Source organism: Colletotrichum paranaense (assembly GCF_030867605.1).
Source record: "Colletotrichum paranaense strain IMI 384185 chromosome Unknown Scaffold_26.1, whole genome shotgun sequence".
NCBI classification, from domain to species: Eukaryota; Fungi; Ascomycota; class Sordariomycetes; order Glomerellales; family Glomerellaceae; genus Colletotrichum; species Colletotrichum paranaense.
Genome location: NW_026848984.1, coordinates 291,218 through 308,575, shown reverse-complemented (window position 1 = coordinate 308,575; position 17,358 = coordinate 291,218). Strand labels below are relative to the sequence as shown.

Below are 17,358 nucleotides of genomic sequence, written 5' to 3'. Positions count from 1 at the left end.
AGTTGTTCCTTTTCTCATTCGTCCTTCTTTCCCTATTCGAACTAACACGACGGGATAAGGCAAGGCAAGGTAGCTACTCTCGATTCGCTGCCTGCCATACGGCCAAACCTGCTTAGGGTACCTGGGAGAGTTGGCCGGCTTGTAACCTTAACTTACTCGCCCTTACTGTTTTCTCTAGTCTCCGAGGTACCCATATACATCATCGGTACGTACCTGGGATATGATATGTTTCTTGCTTCTATGCAGGGCACCGAGGTAGCCACTGTGCTAGACAATACTCCGTACGCATAGAGCTCTGGATGCTCCTTTTCTCATTTCGCATTTCGCAACCCTTGGGCCGCAGTTCTTTGCTTCTTCCGGGCGTTCCATTGCTGACGACGGCCTGGCAAGGCAATTGCGCTAGGGGAATTTCTTTGCAACCTTAGTCTAGCCTTGGGACGAGGTTCGGTACGAGACTGGCAAAGGGCCGTCCGTGCAATGGACACCCCAAGTTCCAACGTGGGGAGGCATCTACACTACCTCACCTTAGTCCCCGACGCACAACGAGCAACTCCCGTCAGCGCCCTAATGTCTTTTTTCTTCCAAGTGCGGTCTGCCGATACCACCTGCCCAGGTCAGGTACAAAGTTTGACTAACTTGGGGCTTTTCAGCGCTGTATATCCGTCCCCGTCTATGCTTCACGCAATCTGGCCAACTAACCTTAGATTCGGGAGGTCACAGTCCAAAACTCACACGCTAACTTTGGCTACCCAGGTTAGGACTTAGTCTCGTGCCCAAAGTAGATTGCTGGCACCCAATATGCACGAAAAATAGTCAAAAAAGTGCTTGAATACGTGTCGGTCAGCTGGCAATTGGGTGTGGAGGGCTGCCCTGAGGATGATTCGGGCTGCCCTTTCATCCTAAGGTAGTCTAACATAGCAGACACCAGCACCGTCGCCAACTATCAATGTACCAGGGCACACCGTCTAGAAGCCATTCTTTACGTAGCACAACGAACCAACAGAACTGCTCACCGCCGCCAACATCTGGCTTTGTAGTTTGTATGTTCTTGACTCGGGTGCGATGCCGCACCTTGCCCTTTCTCAGCAGCAACATTGCGGTCTTCGCAGCTCGCGGTGAGCAAGTCCAAGGAGACCGATCGATATCACTGACGTTGGATTGCCCTTACCCTCTGCTGTGGTCCTTAGGTATCGTTCGGTAGATGACATACATGCGGCTGGTGACTTAGTGTGCAGACCGGGGGCCTCGGCCAGCTATCCAGCTCCGCGCCCAGATTCCTCCATCAAGGACCAGGGCTCTACATGACTTGCGAAACAAGGGAACCATGGAAATTGATGATAACCAAACCCTTCCGCATAGGGAAAAGGATAAGTGGTGAGAATGGCCCGACACCCGCTCGGCATGTTTGTCATGTCGTTGTCCGAACGCCAACAGCAACAGGGGAAGAAAACGGTATTGTTTTACGCACGCGTCATCGTCTGTTGCTGCGTTTGCTCACTAAACAATGTAACCGAACCCGACATCGTAGAGAAGGGCAGCAGAGATCAACAACTCGCGCGCCACAACGCTATTGTATATCTGTCTGATCAACGATGGCTTGCGGCGCTTGTTGATTGAATTATGATGACTGCTCTATGGGCCGTACGCGCGTGCTGCGTGAATGTTGCACAGCCGTCGTCGCCGTCGTCGTCCTTTCACGACTAAGCAAGTCAAGTGAGCTGAAGCTCATGTACGTTGATTCCCGCCCTGGTGGCACTGAGACTCGAGAGCCTATTAAATGGCCCTCGACGTAATTAGTAGCCGCCCACCAGTCTACCAGGCACCTTTTGGCTAGGGTTGCATTCCATCCCGGGGCTGACGTCCAAAAGGGATACTATCATTGGACTTTAATTGGGAAACACTCTCGCTGCCCCCCTTTCAAAAAAATCTCATTCGTTTGCTGGCCTTGCATCGTGGCTTTGCTTAGCAGGAGGTCGTCTCGAGGGGGAACCCAGCCTTGCGGGTTCTCATCCCATCATAAAAGGCGAGACATGCTACAGATACCTGGCACGGCAGGCACATCGTACTCCCTAGCCCCCATGGTGGCCCGGCAATAGATTGGAAACAAGGGCAAGGGTAGTAACGGGCGAGGGGACTTCCATCTTCGTAGTCGGTACGTCTTCCGGACTCCTTAGCAGAGCGTGATATAGCCAGAGGTGTTGCGCTGGCTATGCGCCTGTGGAGATCCCTGTCCCGGAGCTGCCTTTCTGGTTGCTCCCGCACCATGACTGATACCGACGTCATGAAGCGATCTGCGAAGAGGAACAGATGGATGAGCATATTCCTCACAACAGGTGGACGTGTAGCCCATTGTCCAGCGTTGGATTGTGAATGTTTGGTGAAGCTCAGGCTATCCTGGGGCAGAAAAGCTGCTCTCGTGATATGTGCACTCCTTCGTCCCTATCATCCTTTGCCTAGATGTTGTCGTTGGGCTTGCGGTCAGAACGAAGTTACTCAATGTCTCCTTGTCTTCTTGCAGTAGATGATTCCTACCGCCTCGAAAAGGATTCGACCTGAGCACCAAATTGTCGGTGACACAAACAAAACCCAACGTGGCGGTGAACGGCAACCAGCATTGCAGAACCGGATCTTTCTTAGGCATAGCGGCAGCCCACTGGCGGATCGGGTAGCAAGGATAGATCTAGCGCGTAGTGGAGGTGGTTTGTCCGTCAAACGCTCAACATCGTCCTTGGCCAGCGGCTGTTAATGCCGTCAGACTTCGGTTGTCCAGCTCCTGAAAAATGATGGTGATGACAAGCGGGACGAAAAAATCGGCTTGGCGTGCTTTTAATCCGTCGTTCCTTCTTCCTGGCAATGGTTATCAATAGTCTCATTGAGAGTAATAAAACGTGATGATAATGATGATTGCAATGCAGTCTCGTCGAGTTCGGACGCGGAAAATTGATTTGTGACCAGGGCGCATAGACATGAAAAACGAATCTTGCCTTCGCCAGGGAGGTCAAGGATTGTTCTCGAAAAGAAAGCGCTTTGTGTGTGTGTGTGTGTGTGTGTGTCAATGGGGTTGTCCATCCCGAGTCGAAGGCTCTCTGCCGCAGCTTGTCATCGGCTGCGTGCGAGCAAGTGTCCCATGCCCGCTCCGACTAACCAGATTGAACCTGAGATGGTTGTGTGTATGTGCGCGGGCAGGTGTGTGTGGGTTATCATGATTCTGCAACGAACATGATTATGGATGTTTCATCTTATCCGTTTGCGTTGTCCCTCACCAGTGGTCAGATCCTCACGGTGCTGGTGGCCCTGCACGCACCCTGGAGCTCGCTGTTGTGTCTGCGTACGCAAGAGAGATGGCGAGAGGCTTCTTCTGCATTGTCTTCGAAGGGTTGATGGAGGTGATGCCTCTTCCCGGTCCTACACACCATGATTTGGCATCTTCTGAGCAGTCGTAGGTACACCAGATCCGTTTGTCAGGCCACAATGACTACTGTGAAGCAAGTGCTGATAAGTAACCCTGGGTAGAATTGGGCCGCGGGCTAGACCGGAGCGGACTAGACGAGACGGAGCTTTGCATGCGCGAAATCTGGCGTTTGACTGCATCGATGCCGCTGTTGCCATGTTGTGCTTCCCGACCAAACGGTTCCCGTAATTGAGGAGTGCAAACGGCGACTCGCCAATCATGATCAATGGCATTGTTCCCACCGGCCGAAGGTTAAACTTGTCTGAAGCGGTCTCGGACGGCTGCACCTGATTTTGTGTGACAATGTCACGAAGCAAGATTCTTATTTCTGCGTCAAGGTTCAGCTTTGACTGAAGACCCGGGTTGGCATGTCTCTTGGATATGTCGTATCGTGGATGTCCCCGACCTGGTGTCCGGGTTGGAACTGCCGCCATGCTTGGTACGAAGCCGCCAGTCAGGCTTGCCCAGGGATGCCTAACGACGGCTGGTGATGTACGTTGAAAGACTGGGAATCCTGTTTTTCATTCTGGCCTTGCTGTTCTCATGTGGCGGTGAGCGAACAGAGGTTGGGCGAGGATGAGGACGAGGCGGTGGTCGAATGAGGGGGAAACACCGACAAGAAAGGATGTGGCGGATGGGTTGACAAGTCATCAACTCAGTTGAAGAAGAAGGAGAGAAGCCCATTCGTAAGGTATGTACCTACAGATGATGCTTCCCTTTCCCTTGGTTCGTTCGATTGGGAGGGATTGGGGGCGGGAGCTTGACTGCTTGAGTACGACTGGAAGTACTTCGTACAGTACCTCTCGCAGTACGCCGTACCTCTTGGAGCAATTGCCCAGCGGTAAGGTACCTAGGGACGGGCACCGCAGATGGAACAAGAACGAGGAGGCAGGAGGAGGAGGAGGAGGAGGAGGAGGGGCAGACGGGTTACACCAAGGTACGTATCGTTTGTGGCTGGAGCCTGCCTTCCTTAGCTGGCACGGCTGGCTGGTGGGTTTGAGCCTTTGAGGGAAGGTTGAGACTGGACGCCAATGCCGTCAGGCGCTAGTCTCACACCCCCTCCGTTACCCACTTCCTGGTAAGTGAGGCTTGAACCGCCTCCACGTTCGCTCTTGATCGGATTTCACCCACTGATCCTCATTTTCAGTCCAGGCACACACGACGGTTGAACTTCTCTTGACCGCACCTTAGTTCTTGGAGCCTGACACTGACCGAAGGAGGAAAAAAACACATTTGCAACCTCAATCAACGTCACCGGGCAATCTACCGACGCACTACTCTATCGTGTACGCCCGTTCACCCCGCTGCTACCCCAATACTCAGCAGCCCAAGAGCCACTGGGTCGTGCATCTGACTTGGCATCTAACGGGTTCGTTCCCATCCAGCCCTATTGTGCAGCCCCCTCCTCGGCCCAGAGGAAATTGCCCGGTTGGTACCTAATCTGTTCGGTTCCAGAACCCTGCCGTCATCGTGCCTTTCGCGGCTCGTCAACGTCTTCCGACCAAAACTCCCTCGCCTACCTTACCTCCGCAGAATTCCAGATACGCAACAAGCTCGACGAGGCCCCACGTGTTCCTCATAGTCTAGCCCTGATTTCTTTCCATTCGTTCCATTCGGCCCCAGAAGCCAGCCCAAGTTGCCCGCAATGGCCGATGTTCCTCTGCATGTCATTTCGGAAAACTCCTCGTCAGAGCGCCGCATCACCCCATCATGGACCATCAGCCAGCTGAGGTCCAAGCTGGAACCCATTACCGGTATCCCGCCCTCGTCCCAGAGAATCAGCCTCAAAACAGCCTCGGCCACTGTTCCGATTGAAGCATCCGATGAGGACAGCGCCTACTTGACAGCTTTTTCCCTGGCACCCTACGCCGAGCTGCATGTAAGTAGCCCCCTTATTCGTCTCAACATGCCACCCAGCTCGCTGTCTAGGTCGACTTCCGAGCATGCTTCTCCTTTCCATGACCACAATGCCACCGTCGGATCTATAAGGGTGATCTGTAGTCATTATCACGGAGATAACCGAGATTAACTACCTGCCTCCGGCAGTAGCATGGCTTGTGAGCCTCGTTGTCGAGACTTACGGCTTACTGCCTCCTTAGGCAACCGGCCAGCCATGCTCGTTTCTAGGTGAATCATTACTGATCGTACTACATTAGGTGGCTGACACTCGACCGGCGGGAGCTCGCCCGAATTTTACCGATACTTCGGGAGTTGAGAAGTACGTTATGCCAGAGGAGGAGTACGCCAAAAAGTCCGATTCTGTGCTGGCCTGGAAGAAGGCTCAGAAGCTCGGTCGCTTCGACCCCGACGCGCCAAGCCACGAGCAGGCCAAGATTGATGCTTTACAGCAAGAAATCGAGCAAAAGGGCATTCAAGTCGGTAAACGATGCCGTGTGGGCGGAGAAGATTCTCGGAGAGGAACTGTCCGGTATGTTGGTGATGTCAAGGAAATCCCTGGCGGTCTGGGTCCTTGGATCGGAGTTCATCTTGATGAACCCGTTGGTAAGAACGACGGCAGCATTGCCGGAACGCGGTATTGGGGCGAGGAATCGACTCTGAAGCACGGAGTCTTTGTGAGGCCCGAGCGGGTTGAGGTTGGCAACTGGCCAGTCCTGGACGACCTGGAAGACATGGAAGAGATCTGACAGAAGCGAAGCGCCATCTCGGCGCCATCTCTACCGCGCTTTGGAGTTCTTGTCCAAGGCCTATTCAGATGGTCGCGTGGCTACTTGCAGATAAACCCCGTTTCTTCTGTGCAGCATTCCCCAGCCAAAGTCCGGATATGCAAATGGGACGAACTGCGCGTCAAGGTTCCATGAGTGGTTGGTGGAGATGGGCCCATGTTCTTTTGACGGAGAGCTGAGGTCTTGGACTGATCAGCAAAGTCGCCAGTTGGGGGGTCGATGCAGTAATAGGAAGTTTCGATGCTTTTTCCTCTTTCGAGTAGAATGCCCTGTGTGCGAAACCGGTGGTTCGACAGTGTCGTTGAGGACCAGACCCAATCTGTATCATCAATATCGGACGGTGTCCAAGTCCATCGCATTTCTCGACACCTCGTTGCTTTCTCCTACTTTCGGCACATCTTCAGATGAACTGGCCTTGGGGTTGAGTTCGTTTCCTGTCTTTGAGAATCCGAACCGGGCCTGCTACAACCATCGACTGGCATCTTCCACGGGAAGGAAGTCTCTGACTCGGACCCGGCGGCATGAGAACGCCTATTTTCTGTGACCGGCTGCTTCCCGAGCCAGGTCTTTGCGCACAATGCTTTTGACCGTAGTCTCAGCGTCGGAAACCAGATGGCTTCTGAACGCCATCCAGATCAGGGCCAACGTTCATTTTGGTCGGATGACTTTAAACGGCCTCGCGACCAAGTTCATGAGCTGTTTTGCCAGCGATTGTTGCAGAACTTTCCGCGGGACAGGCTGAAGCAGTAGTAAAGTACTGGTGTCAGAATCACCGATTCCATCACGGAGTATTGTCGAAGACTCTTTCAGCGACGAAACGCCATCGACACATTGTAAACCTCCGGCAGGCTATAAGGTCAGAATTTTCCCTGGGGCATGCATAAGATATCACGATACCGTTTTGTGTCAATGATTTCATCACGCATGGTCCGCTCCGGCGACGTGACTCGATCTCGACGACAGGGTGAGGTCTCGTTCTCGGTGCCTGATCTTCTAACAATGGAATAAAGGTTAAGAGTCTACACGGAGAAAAGAAACAGGAGGGTTTGTGGGGTGTAGGACAAAAGATGCAGTAAGTTTGCAGTCAGGAATGGCATGAACGAAGACAGGAATCCTATCCAGCGTTTGTCAGGGAATACCGAGTCTCGCTAACTTTGGATAGGTTTTGGAAAGCGTGAATCAGGCGTCTGCCGACCCCGTGCTGGGTCTTGAGACTCCTGGCGGATAGGGCAGATGATGATCTGGGGAAGCACCGTCGATGCTAGCCGGTAGTCATGGATCCGGGATAGACAAATTTCTCGGACACGACAGGTGTTTGAGCCGGAAATACAACTACTATATACCTGGCATGTGTTTCTACCCAATGCACGACGAGTGTGGCTGCTAGATGACAAGCAATCCTTCCCTTTATCCATCGATTTCTCAACCCCAGCTCTGACTGATGGCATTGCACAGATTGCTTGAAAACTTCATCTTTTATATGAATGCTGCGAGATTGCATGGTAACACAATGTTCCTACACGCTTCTAGCAGCACTGAGGCACCTTGCATGCCGTGAAGACCTCTACGATGCCTTCCAACAAGCTGCGTCTCACGTGAAGCCGGCTGCGGCCTGCCACGAGAGTGAAGATTCAGAAATAGAGGTACGAGATTTGGCAGAAACGAGCACGAGTATTTCTGCCGCATGGATGGCAAAGAGACGAGTTTAGCATCTGAGACTGAACGACGGTCGATCCCTAATGCAAAGGTGCAGGGAAGGTTCCGAAGCAGCCGAATGGAAGGGCGGGCGAACCACAAACAATGTTTGCATTGGCGTGGCGTTCGTCAAGCTGGCCAGATGGGGGTCCAGTAAAAAGTATCAGACAAGCGCGAGATCAATGCATATAATGCAATGCCAAACGTTATGTTGAGGAGAGTTGGGACAAAGGCCGCATCCCTACTCCGGATCGTCCAGAGTTGTTCATCCATGGATATGACGAAGGGAAGCTTGAAGTTTGACGTCGGAGGTGTGCGCCGGGCGGTAGTTTACGAAGGAGGAAAAAAGGCAGACGGGAAAGGACCGGGGGTCCGGGTGGATGAGGAGGGTTTGCGGCCTTGCAAAAGTGTCGTGGGCGGGCTGCTACGGGGGTCAGCCTGGGACGGACAGCCGAGTACGGAGCTTCGGCCTTGGAACGGAGTGCGAAACTGAGAGAGAAAAGATTCAGACGTCGATTTCATCTGCGCTGTGGTTTTTGATCAGGTGGATTGCTCGTGACGCGACGGCGAGCAGCCGCGATTGCGCGCCTTCAGTCAAGGCGAGGCTTCACAAACAGAAGCGGAAGCGGAAGCTGCCCATGTGAGAATGGGCTCATCATACCAGACGGAGCCGGCTCGCCAGCCGGACACGGCATTGTCCTAAACCTCCGAATATTTACCTTGGCGAAGCAGACCAAACGAATACAGCGTCAGCTTCCGAGAACGTATCCGGGCTCCTCGGGAGGTTTTCTTCTGAAGTGTATTCGGAGGAAGATGCGGAACGCAGTGGCTCACCTGAGCACATGTTGGCGAACAAGGTTGGGCGAGGAAAAGGTTCAGCAAAAGTATGTGGCAGGAAAGAGAACACCACGTGGAATTGCGGAGGAGAAAGGTCAGCGGGTAGACCGAGGGCTACTTATCCCCAGAGAGTGGACTGAAGAGCCAAACGCTACGCAAGAACTTGGTATTCGAACTGACCGGAGATCAAGTCACTTCTTGAAGCAGAGCCCTCTCTGGCGAGGGACAACGAGGCAGGGTTCGTTATACAGGGGGCATGATCTAGGGCATGGACCTAGCCATGGGAACTCTTTCTCTCGCTTGAGGCTCTTTTTGCAATCTGTACGGGACGTCGTTGTCAGAGGTTAAGGGGGTTCGCGGTACATAGTGGTTTACGTGCTGGTCCTTGACTATAACCTGCCGGACTACCAAATTGGCGAGACGTCAAAAAGACTCAAGGAGTACAGGTACGGATAGATTGCCCATGGTTCAGGTCGATCTGTCTAGACCGGCTGAGATGGGCGCCAATGCCAATCTACCGCGCGACAGGGCTGATGCCGATCCCCGAATGTGGGCTGTCAATGGCGACAAAGATGGAGCTGCGGTTGTCTGGAGTTGATGGGAGTGTGGTCTGAGACTCTGCGGTACTTGGATGAGTAGAGATGGTTTGCGAGTGCTTTGCCGCGGTACGCTCAAGTGAATCGATATCAGGCGAGGGGATATTGGCGGTCCGATACGCGGAATAATTAGGATCTGAGATGAGTTTAGGTAACGAACTACCTACGTGAGGGCTTGCGAAGAAGACTACTGGTTAAAACTAGGCAATGCAGAAGACAACGGTGGTGAAGTGTAAAGTACGCCTAAAGACGACAATCGGAGGGGAAAATGAAGGGCAGCGCATAGATGAGACAACCGGGCGTGCGATGGACGATATAGCATTGAGCTCTATCGGTTTGAGTTGCGCTCAAACGGGGCTCGCCGTCTCAGTGTGGTCGGAGGTTTTTCATTCGGCTAAAAGGGGGAGGGGGGGCGCCAGCGCGTAAGGTCTTGGGACAGAGTGGTTGTCTGCCCCCTGTTACCCGCTTACCGAAACCATTGAGCCTCTTGCTGGATAAGTCTGGCTCGGCTGGCCGGGAGAGAGGGTAAGAGAGAGAGAACAGAACGGAACGGGACAGAGAAGAGAAGAGAGAGGAGGCTGTCCGGAGTTTTGGCGAGGCACGGGACGGTCGGGATGCAGGGATCCCGAGGACCAGATTTGCGGTTGATATGGGAGTTTTGCGGGGGAAGAATGGAAGAAGTCGTGAAAGGGGCGCGGCTGTCTGTGTGGTTACAGATTCCCCATGGGACGTTCACGCATTTTGCATCACATTAGCTTCCTTTTCTTCATCACTAATTCCCCGTCCCGACTACCTACCACGAAACCAATTGTGTTGATTCTCGTCATCCCGTCCGTCGCCCGCATCCCGAAAGAAAAGGGGGCTATTCCAGGCCTTTTTTATGTATACGGCAGATTTTGGATCAGGATAGGAAACGGAGGGAGCATAGCATTTACGGATGATCCGAAGCGGGTTGGCACTGGCCGGGGGGCCCCGCTTGAACGGAGGCAGCTGTGAGGCGTCACAGGGCAGTCTCGAAGGGCTTGCCAAGACCGGGTCCTACGGTCGCATCAGATGCGTTGGCGATCTGTGCAAGGGCTCTGAGGCTCCTCATCCCCATCGTCCCCTTGCGAGCTGTCCCCCGCGAGCGAGCCGGGATTCGGAGGAGGGAGAGCAGGCACGCTTAGGCGGTTGTCTTTCGGAGGGGAAATGGGTTCTTCCCGAATACTTGGTGTCGCACAATGAATGCGGCTCACCTTCTGCCGTGTTCCTGCTGCGGTTTGTTTTGCTTGAGGCTCTGGGCCAGCCCTTTTTGCGGCTTTTGCGGCTTTGCCCCTCTTTCCATGCCGTTATGGACCTTGCCGGTTGGCGGTTAACCTCCGTGTCGCATAATTGAGCCTCTCGTTATCTTGTTGTGTACGGATACTCTGTGATTATCTCTCGTCCCCGACGTCTCGGGTTGGGAGCCGAGGGCAGATCGAGGCTCTTACCCCCTCGTCTGATGCTGCGGCTGTGCCGTTGTCTTTTTTTTTGTTATTGTTGATGCTGCTTCATTGCCAGGAACGTGATGGTGTTGTTGATGTTGATGGGCTTACGCAATGGATCTAGTGTCTCGTATGCAGCCATGACAGCGTTCGCGGTCAGTTGGTGGTTCGTGCCATCGTGCAGGAGTTCCTCTCATCATTTTCCGTTGGTTATTCTCCGATGACAGAAGGCATTAGTTCGATCGAAGGCCTGGGACGAAATGAAGGCCTGACTCGAGGTGTGAGTCGTGCTGTGCGAGAACTCGCGAAGTGACTCGGCTACTGGGGCTCATTCTCATCACGACGAGGAAATGAGTTTTGGTGTAACAATTCGATACTGGTATTTCAATGAACACGGTGAATTCTGAATCAAGTCTGCTGGGCCGCCCAGCAAACGCCCAGGCTTGGCTGTCCCTCTTTACCTTGCGGTGATGAGAGAGCCAAGGAGCGTAGGCCAGTCAGAACGCGCCAAATGTTGCCGTTTTGTTCGGGATTTTGCTGCCGGGGACTCCGTCAAAACACACGGGAAATGGTCGCCCTCTCTGAACGGGCGTCGCGCAGGTTTGTGATTGTAAACAAGAGCACTTTCGGAAGCAAGTTGATTCGATAACATCCGTATATCGCGATTCAAGTCTCGTGAGCAAGTTGTTTTTGATTTCCAATGAGGCGCAATGAATGGAAAACAGGTTAGAGGTCCCACCTGCCTAAGAAGGTATTTCGAGCACTCAAATTCTCGGATGCGATGGCTTCCATTCAATTGGCAATGTGGAAAACCTAAGAATGGAGACAAAAGAGTTAAGCATTGAACTCTGAGAGAACATTGAGAAAGCAACAGGTTCGAAGTTCGAAGCAGGCGGGTACCTCGGAATATTTGCGATTGACGTGGCCCCGTCGAGTAAGGTATCACCCCACCCGGTTTTAGGCGTGCGGGTACATTTGGACGGAGCTCCTCGACTCGCTTCACTAACGTTCCTGACTCTCTAGTGTGGTCTCGCGCGGTCTCGAAAGGTCAGAGACAACCTTGAAAGTCAGAAAACCGGGCATCTGAGGCAAATCTTCTGACCCAGTCACAGCCCGCGAAATATGACATGACCCTCGACAGAGTGGGACTTTAGCTTCGTCTGTCGTGGAATCAGATCAGGTTCATCTTAGCTTATTGCAGATGGGTGGTGATGTGCACTGGCAACTGGAAGGAAAGATACTGGATAATGCACGTATTCGCCGTTTTGGTCAGCTCTTGGTCATTCAGATAATACCTTAATAAACCGCAACTAACTACCAACTTAACGTCCCAAATGGCGCGATATACGCTATGCGATACGGATATTCTCGTTGGAACAGAGTTCCTCGCTGTCTCAAGTTTTTGCTGTGCCTCAATTGCGGCTCTGTTCCCTGCGGTCAAGAGGGGAGAATGACATGTACAGTTGTACATGACCCCCTAGCCAATTGTTACACTCGGAGAAATTATTGTAGACTGCGATGGATTATCAGCAACTGGATAATCCCGTCGAGTAACCCGACACGAGACCACATCATCCACAGCCCGCACCTTATTATCCTGTCCCAGTTCTGCTACAGCTGACCAACCCCCCGGGTGCCCGGGCTGCCCTGTGTCGCCGCAAGTGAGACCGACCTCCGCTGTCCGTCTCTCCACATTCGTCTTGGCGCTCGCGATTCCTCCACTAAGGTAGACAAGGGTACTTGGCTGGCCCTGCCAGAGACCACCAAAATCCCATGTATCCCTACACCTTGAATACTCGTAGTCTCGTACCGCAGATGCCCGTCCGGCTCACTTGCCGTGCGTCTCTTTTGGTGACCCGCCACTACCGTTCCTTCCCCATCCCTTCCGGTGACTTTTGTCTCTCTTCCCTCCTTCTCCTCTTCCTACAACCACCACCCACGACCCCGTCACCACTACCCGCCGAGCCGCCCTTCTTTTTCCCATCCGCATCTCAACATTCACCCAAATCACAAACGGACGATTGCGACAGTAATAACGATAACGACACCCCGAAACTTTACCCGCCACCACCCCGCAGACAGGCACGATTTCAACTGAGTACAACAACTGCACATTCGCTCGGCCGCTACACGATCAAATCTTGGGAATGGAAATAACCATCTGATATTCACGGTTCCGAGGCGATGTGATACGCCAATCCCCCTCCTCTTCCAACAATCGGCCTGCCAGCAAGCGAGCCCGACCAAACTCCCCGTCACCAAATCTGCGAACGCATTGTGCTGCGTGCTGCCATCTCCACCTCGTGCGACTTGAGCCATCATACCAACCAGTCTACGCCTTTTGCACCACTCTTCCGACATATTTCCTCGAGCGCCTCCTCATTCCTCAGGTCGCACCACTTATCGTTCGAAATTGACAACCCTTCCCGTCGCTCTTCCCCTCTCCCTCCGTTCCGCCCAAAAGCGACGTCGACCGTCGTGCGAACGTGAGAAGAGGCGTAATCCAATCGACAGGCGAGATGGCGTCGTTATTGCTACGGGTCCTGGCTTGCGCCGTCGTCGGTGTTATGGCGCAGGCCGCAACCATCACCCCCGAGAACGATATCCCATCGTGGAGCGAGAGGTCGGCCATGCAGATGTCCCTGTCGACGGCTGGTGGCACTGTCCCACTGTCGTTCATCGTCATGCCGTCGACGGAGAACCTGGGGTTGAATCAGTCCGACGTTGTTCGCGGGGTACGAAACCTTCCGTCGCCTGGTCGAGCAGCGCAAAACTGTCGCTGCCCATCCAAGGATGTGGAACACTTTACTAACAACCCAATAGGCCGTTCGTATTGAGGGTACCATGGTAGCCGCCGACTCTTCGAATTACAACCAAATTAAATCAAATACTCAGGTCGCGTACCTTTCTTGCGACACCCAAGACGGCAGTGGCTTCATCAACCCTAACATGATGCTGGGCACCCTGATGGAAAACAAGCCAAAGGCTATTGTCTTGTATAGCACGGTCGGCAACTGGTGTATGCTTTCCGGCTCGGACCTGACATACTACTCCATCTTCACTATGGCGGATGCTGGAGATTCTCAACAAGCCCTGCGTATTCTCAACGGCACAAATGAGGCGGACCAGCTCAAGGTCATCATCACAGGAAACGCGACAGGTGCTGCGAGTGATGGTGGAAACGGCGGCGGCGGCAACAACTCTGCTGTCGCCATGAGCATCTTGTACAGCATTACGGGTCTGATTACACTGCTTTTCTTGATTATCATCGCCACCGGCGCCGTCAGGGCTCACCGCTACCCTGAAAGATACGGTCCCAGGAACGGGTTCAACGGCCGTCCCCGCCAGAGCCGTGCCAAGGGCCTCGCTCGCGCTGTGCTGGATACCCTGCCCATTGTCAAATTTGGCGAGCGGCAGGAGGCGAAGCCGGATCCTAATATCGAATTGGAGAGCGCGTCAAACGTACCAACCAACGACACCGCCGTTGAGAGGCAGGGTGCTGCTGCTTCAGTGAGTACCAAGGATGTCGGGGCCACAGCTACAGCGACAGAAACAGCCCCCGCTACGACGAGCGATGCGGCCGCCTCTGCGACTGGTGCTCTTTCTGCAGGCGGAGCTGCTGCAACTGTCGCCGGCGCCGCCAAGAGTGCTGGTTCCGATACCCCAGCTGCTGGAGGACAGGAGGATGAGCATCTTGGTTGCTCAATCTGCACCGAAGATTTCACCGTGGGTGAAGATGTCCGCGTGCTGCCCTGCAACCACAAGTTCCACCCCAATTGTGTAGACCCCTGGCTGGTCAACGTCTCAGGCACATGCCCGTTATGGTGAGTTTAGTTTGTTATCTTCTCGCAGAGCCCATGCCGCGTCGTCTCAGACACGTACTAGGCTTTCACTGGATATTCTGCTAACACTTATTTTCAGCCGTCTTGACCTCCGCCCACAAGGCGAAGCAGAGAATCCCAGTGATGAACTTCCGCCCCCGCTTGAGCTGGACGGTCATGAGAGTGATGGCTCTTCCACCTCGCAGCGACGGAGAACACGATTGTTTGACCTCAACAGGTTGAGGCATGCTTCGGCAGAAGAGCGTATTCAAGCCCTTCGACAATACCGTACCCAGCACCAAGTACAAGGTGAGGCTGGGAGCAGCACGGTCGACGTTGGAGGTGAGGAGAGGAACGATAGGAGCCGCAGGGCAAGATTAGCCGACAAGCTGCGCGACAAGTTCCGGATTCGAACGGGACCTCAGCCCTAAATCAACGTAAAGGGCATTCAGCACATTGGCGTAGACTACGAAAGGCGGGTGTACCCAAGCAAGTCTTGGAGGAAATATTAACGACACGAGAGAACAACGACTACAACAGCACAACACACACATTGACGATGACGAAGGGTGGCACAGGCATCAATGTGGAAGAGATCCCCTTTTCAAGTTTCGGCGGATAGACATTGGCGTTCTGGGCACAAAACAACATCAAGGACAGCATTGCATGGCGTTGAGCGGGTTATGGAAGCATGGCGGAAATGTGACGCCGGCTTACTGCATTTGCTTTCAGCCGTTGAACGTTGAGCGACGGTGACTGTACATTTGGCTAGCCCGTGTTGTTCAACGGAGTCAGCCCTGGCATGATGGATACGGACAAACGCCATCAAGCTGATGGCTCGGGATGGAGACGGCAAGGAGGGGAAGGGTTTGAAATGAGAGCCGTCGTCAACCCCAACGCCTGCAAAATTCAGCCATGGGTTGGGCCTAGGAACCACACGGGCTGTTTATCGTTTTAGAAGCAAAACCAGAGCATGTTATTCAAAGGAGGGGAGCGAACAGTGCATAGCATAGACAGGATTTGAATGACGATCTGAATTAAATGACTCGACTAGCCTGTTGGTGAACCATCACCCATGTCTCTTTGAGAGTTGGCAAGTAGGAGAAGGAGAGAGAGAGAGAGAATAGTCGAACACACTCAGAGCCTAGACTAGCCATCTGGAATCAATTGACGCCAAAGACGATGGGGACGATACGGGCGGGCTCTTGTGGCTTGAAGGGGATAGAGAAAAGTTGAAGAACGGGTTTAGCGTCCAGCCTACCTTGGACGGCAAAGATCTACTTTGATGCGTGGCGTTTTGGTGCCTACACCAGCTCCAGCGGAAGGAAGGCAGGAGGTGGGAGGGCCAAGGAGAGGAGGAAAGAGGTGGATAGTTCCGCGCGGAAAGTTCGGCGGCGGCGGCGAAGAGGATGGCGAGCACGGCGAGGAGGAACCCGTTTGTGAACGGATAAAGAGAACGGGAAGGAGGGGAGAGGCAAAGCTGTAGCGGAAATACTTGCCCCTCTTGGTGCGAAGGAAGTAGCTAGGTAAGGCAGAAGAAGTGGCAACGAACGGGAAGTTCCCGAGGTTCTTTCCTTTCGTGGCTTTAGGGACCTTGCCTTGAGGAGCTCGTCCTTGGGGAGAATTCTGTTTCGGCCGGAGTATGGGCGGCGCGGAGGAGTGGGCGGGATGAACTAGTTTGTTGTAGTCAGGGGCGGATTGTTGGTGATCCTTCTTCTTGGTGTGGTTGGTGTTTTTCCTTACTGGGTAATTCTTGCGTTTCGAAGTTTTTGCTAGCTTGGAGGACGCTGGGGATCTTTGAGAGAGGTTTGGCCGGGGCAAGTATCTCTGCGGATTGAACGTTGTGGTTATTTACAAGCCTTCTGACTCCATAAAGTTGGAAGATCTTCCCTTTCGCAGCCAGGTCAGAGACCGAGATCTTCGTTTGGCTTATTTAGAAGCCACCGCCAACGTTTCACAAGACTCCATTGTCTGACTATCCAGTTTATAAAGTTTTGCGAGCATTTCTAGAAGCTATTCCGTAGTGTCAGAAAATCTGACTTGATTGTTTGTCTTTGCGCTGCAGCTCTTTGTACCGCTAAGCTATTGCGAGCGATCTACAGGCCCGAGAGGGTTTATTCTTATGACGAGAGCTTTGAGGGCCTTGGCAGAGGCGACGAATTACCCGATGAAGGTAAGACATCTTAAACTCTTCATCTGACTCACGTCTTGAACCGACCTTGGCGTATTTGTACATGTTTACTGTGTATTGTATTCAATGTACATGAAGCCGTAGGAAAGTTCACCCTTTTCGAGTGAATTTGTACGTAATTACCCTTTACTAGCGTATGGTAGAACATACGTATCTCTTTGGCTTAGTCCTATTATGGGAGCTTTTGAAGATCTGTCCTGAAGGAGTGCTCCGTCTACTCTGAACAATGCTTCTGTACTTATGTATGAAGCTCCCATCATTGTGCAATAGACAGGCCCATGGTGATTTGCCAAGACACGAAGATGGCTCACACGGCAGGCACCATGGCACTGGGGAGGACCGAGGAGGTTCCAGATGTCTCAGAGGGGCTTTTTGCTCGAGTTCGTCGTGTCTCACAGATATCGTCGACGACTAGATCCGTCCATCCAAATCCGGTGGACGAAGATCATCCTTATGCAAGCTCTCAGGGTGCCAAGAGTCCCGAGAACCAGACTGCTGGGGACCTTGTAAGTGGTCATCTGAGAGCTCTCGCGGATTCACTCTGGAATGTCTTGTCTCAGAGCGGGCGGGCCCCATCGTGCACTGGATGGGATCCCGTGGAAGAAAAGAAAACAGATGAA

General features: G+C 53.2%; 4 protein-coding genes across 4 annotated transcripts; 3 read left to right on the top strand and 1 right to left on the bottom strand.

The window, feature by feature from the left end:
• Window positions 1-5,096: 5,096 nt before the first annotated feature.
• Window positions 5,097-6,096, top strand: CPAR01_16591 (CAP-Gly domain-containing protein; the record flags this gene model as incomplete). Its single annotated transcript, XM_060500836.1, has 2 exons — window positions 5,097-5,330; window positions 5,608-6,096. The coding sequence occupies 2 exons, from the start codon at window positions 5,097-5,099 to the stop codon at window positions 6,094-6,096; spliced, it is 723 nt and encodes a 240-aa protein (XP_060340545.1).
• A 3,533-nt stretch (window positions 6,097-9,629) lies between these two features.
• CPAR01_16590 (uncharacterized protein) lies at window positions 9,630-9,980 on the bottom strand (the record flags this gene model as incomplete). The annotated part of the gene is made up of 1 exon (XM_060500835.1): window positions 9,630-9,980. A coding segment is annotated over one exon (351 nt), but the record flags the coding sequence as incomplete, so codon positions are not given.
• Window positions 9,981-10,200: 220 nt separating this feature from the next.
• CPAR01_16589 (uncharacterized protein) lies at window positions 10,201-11,039 on the top strand (the record flags this gene model as incomplete). The annotated part of the gene is made up of 2 exons (XM_060500834.1): window positions 10,201-10,520; window positions 10,865-11,039. 2 exons carry the CDS (start codon window positions 10,201-10,203, stop codon window positions 11,037-11,039), a joined length of 495 nt encoding a protein of 164 aa, XP_060340543.1.
• Window positions 11,040-13,245: 2,206 nt separating this feature from the next.
• CPAR01_16588 (uncharacterized protein) lies at window positions 13,246-14,978 on the top strand (the record flags this gene model as incomplete). The annotated part of the gene is made up of 3 exons (XM_060500833.1): window positions 13,246-13,461; window positions 13,550-14,550; window positions 14,648-14,978. The coding sequence occupies 3 exons, from the start codon at window positions 13,246-13,248 to the stop codon at window positions 14,976-14,978; spliced, it is 1,548 nt and encodes a 515-aa protein (XP_060340542.1).
• Window positions 14,979-17,358: the final 2,380 nt, after the last annotated feature.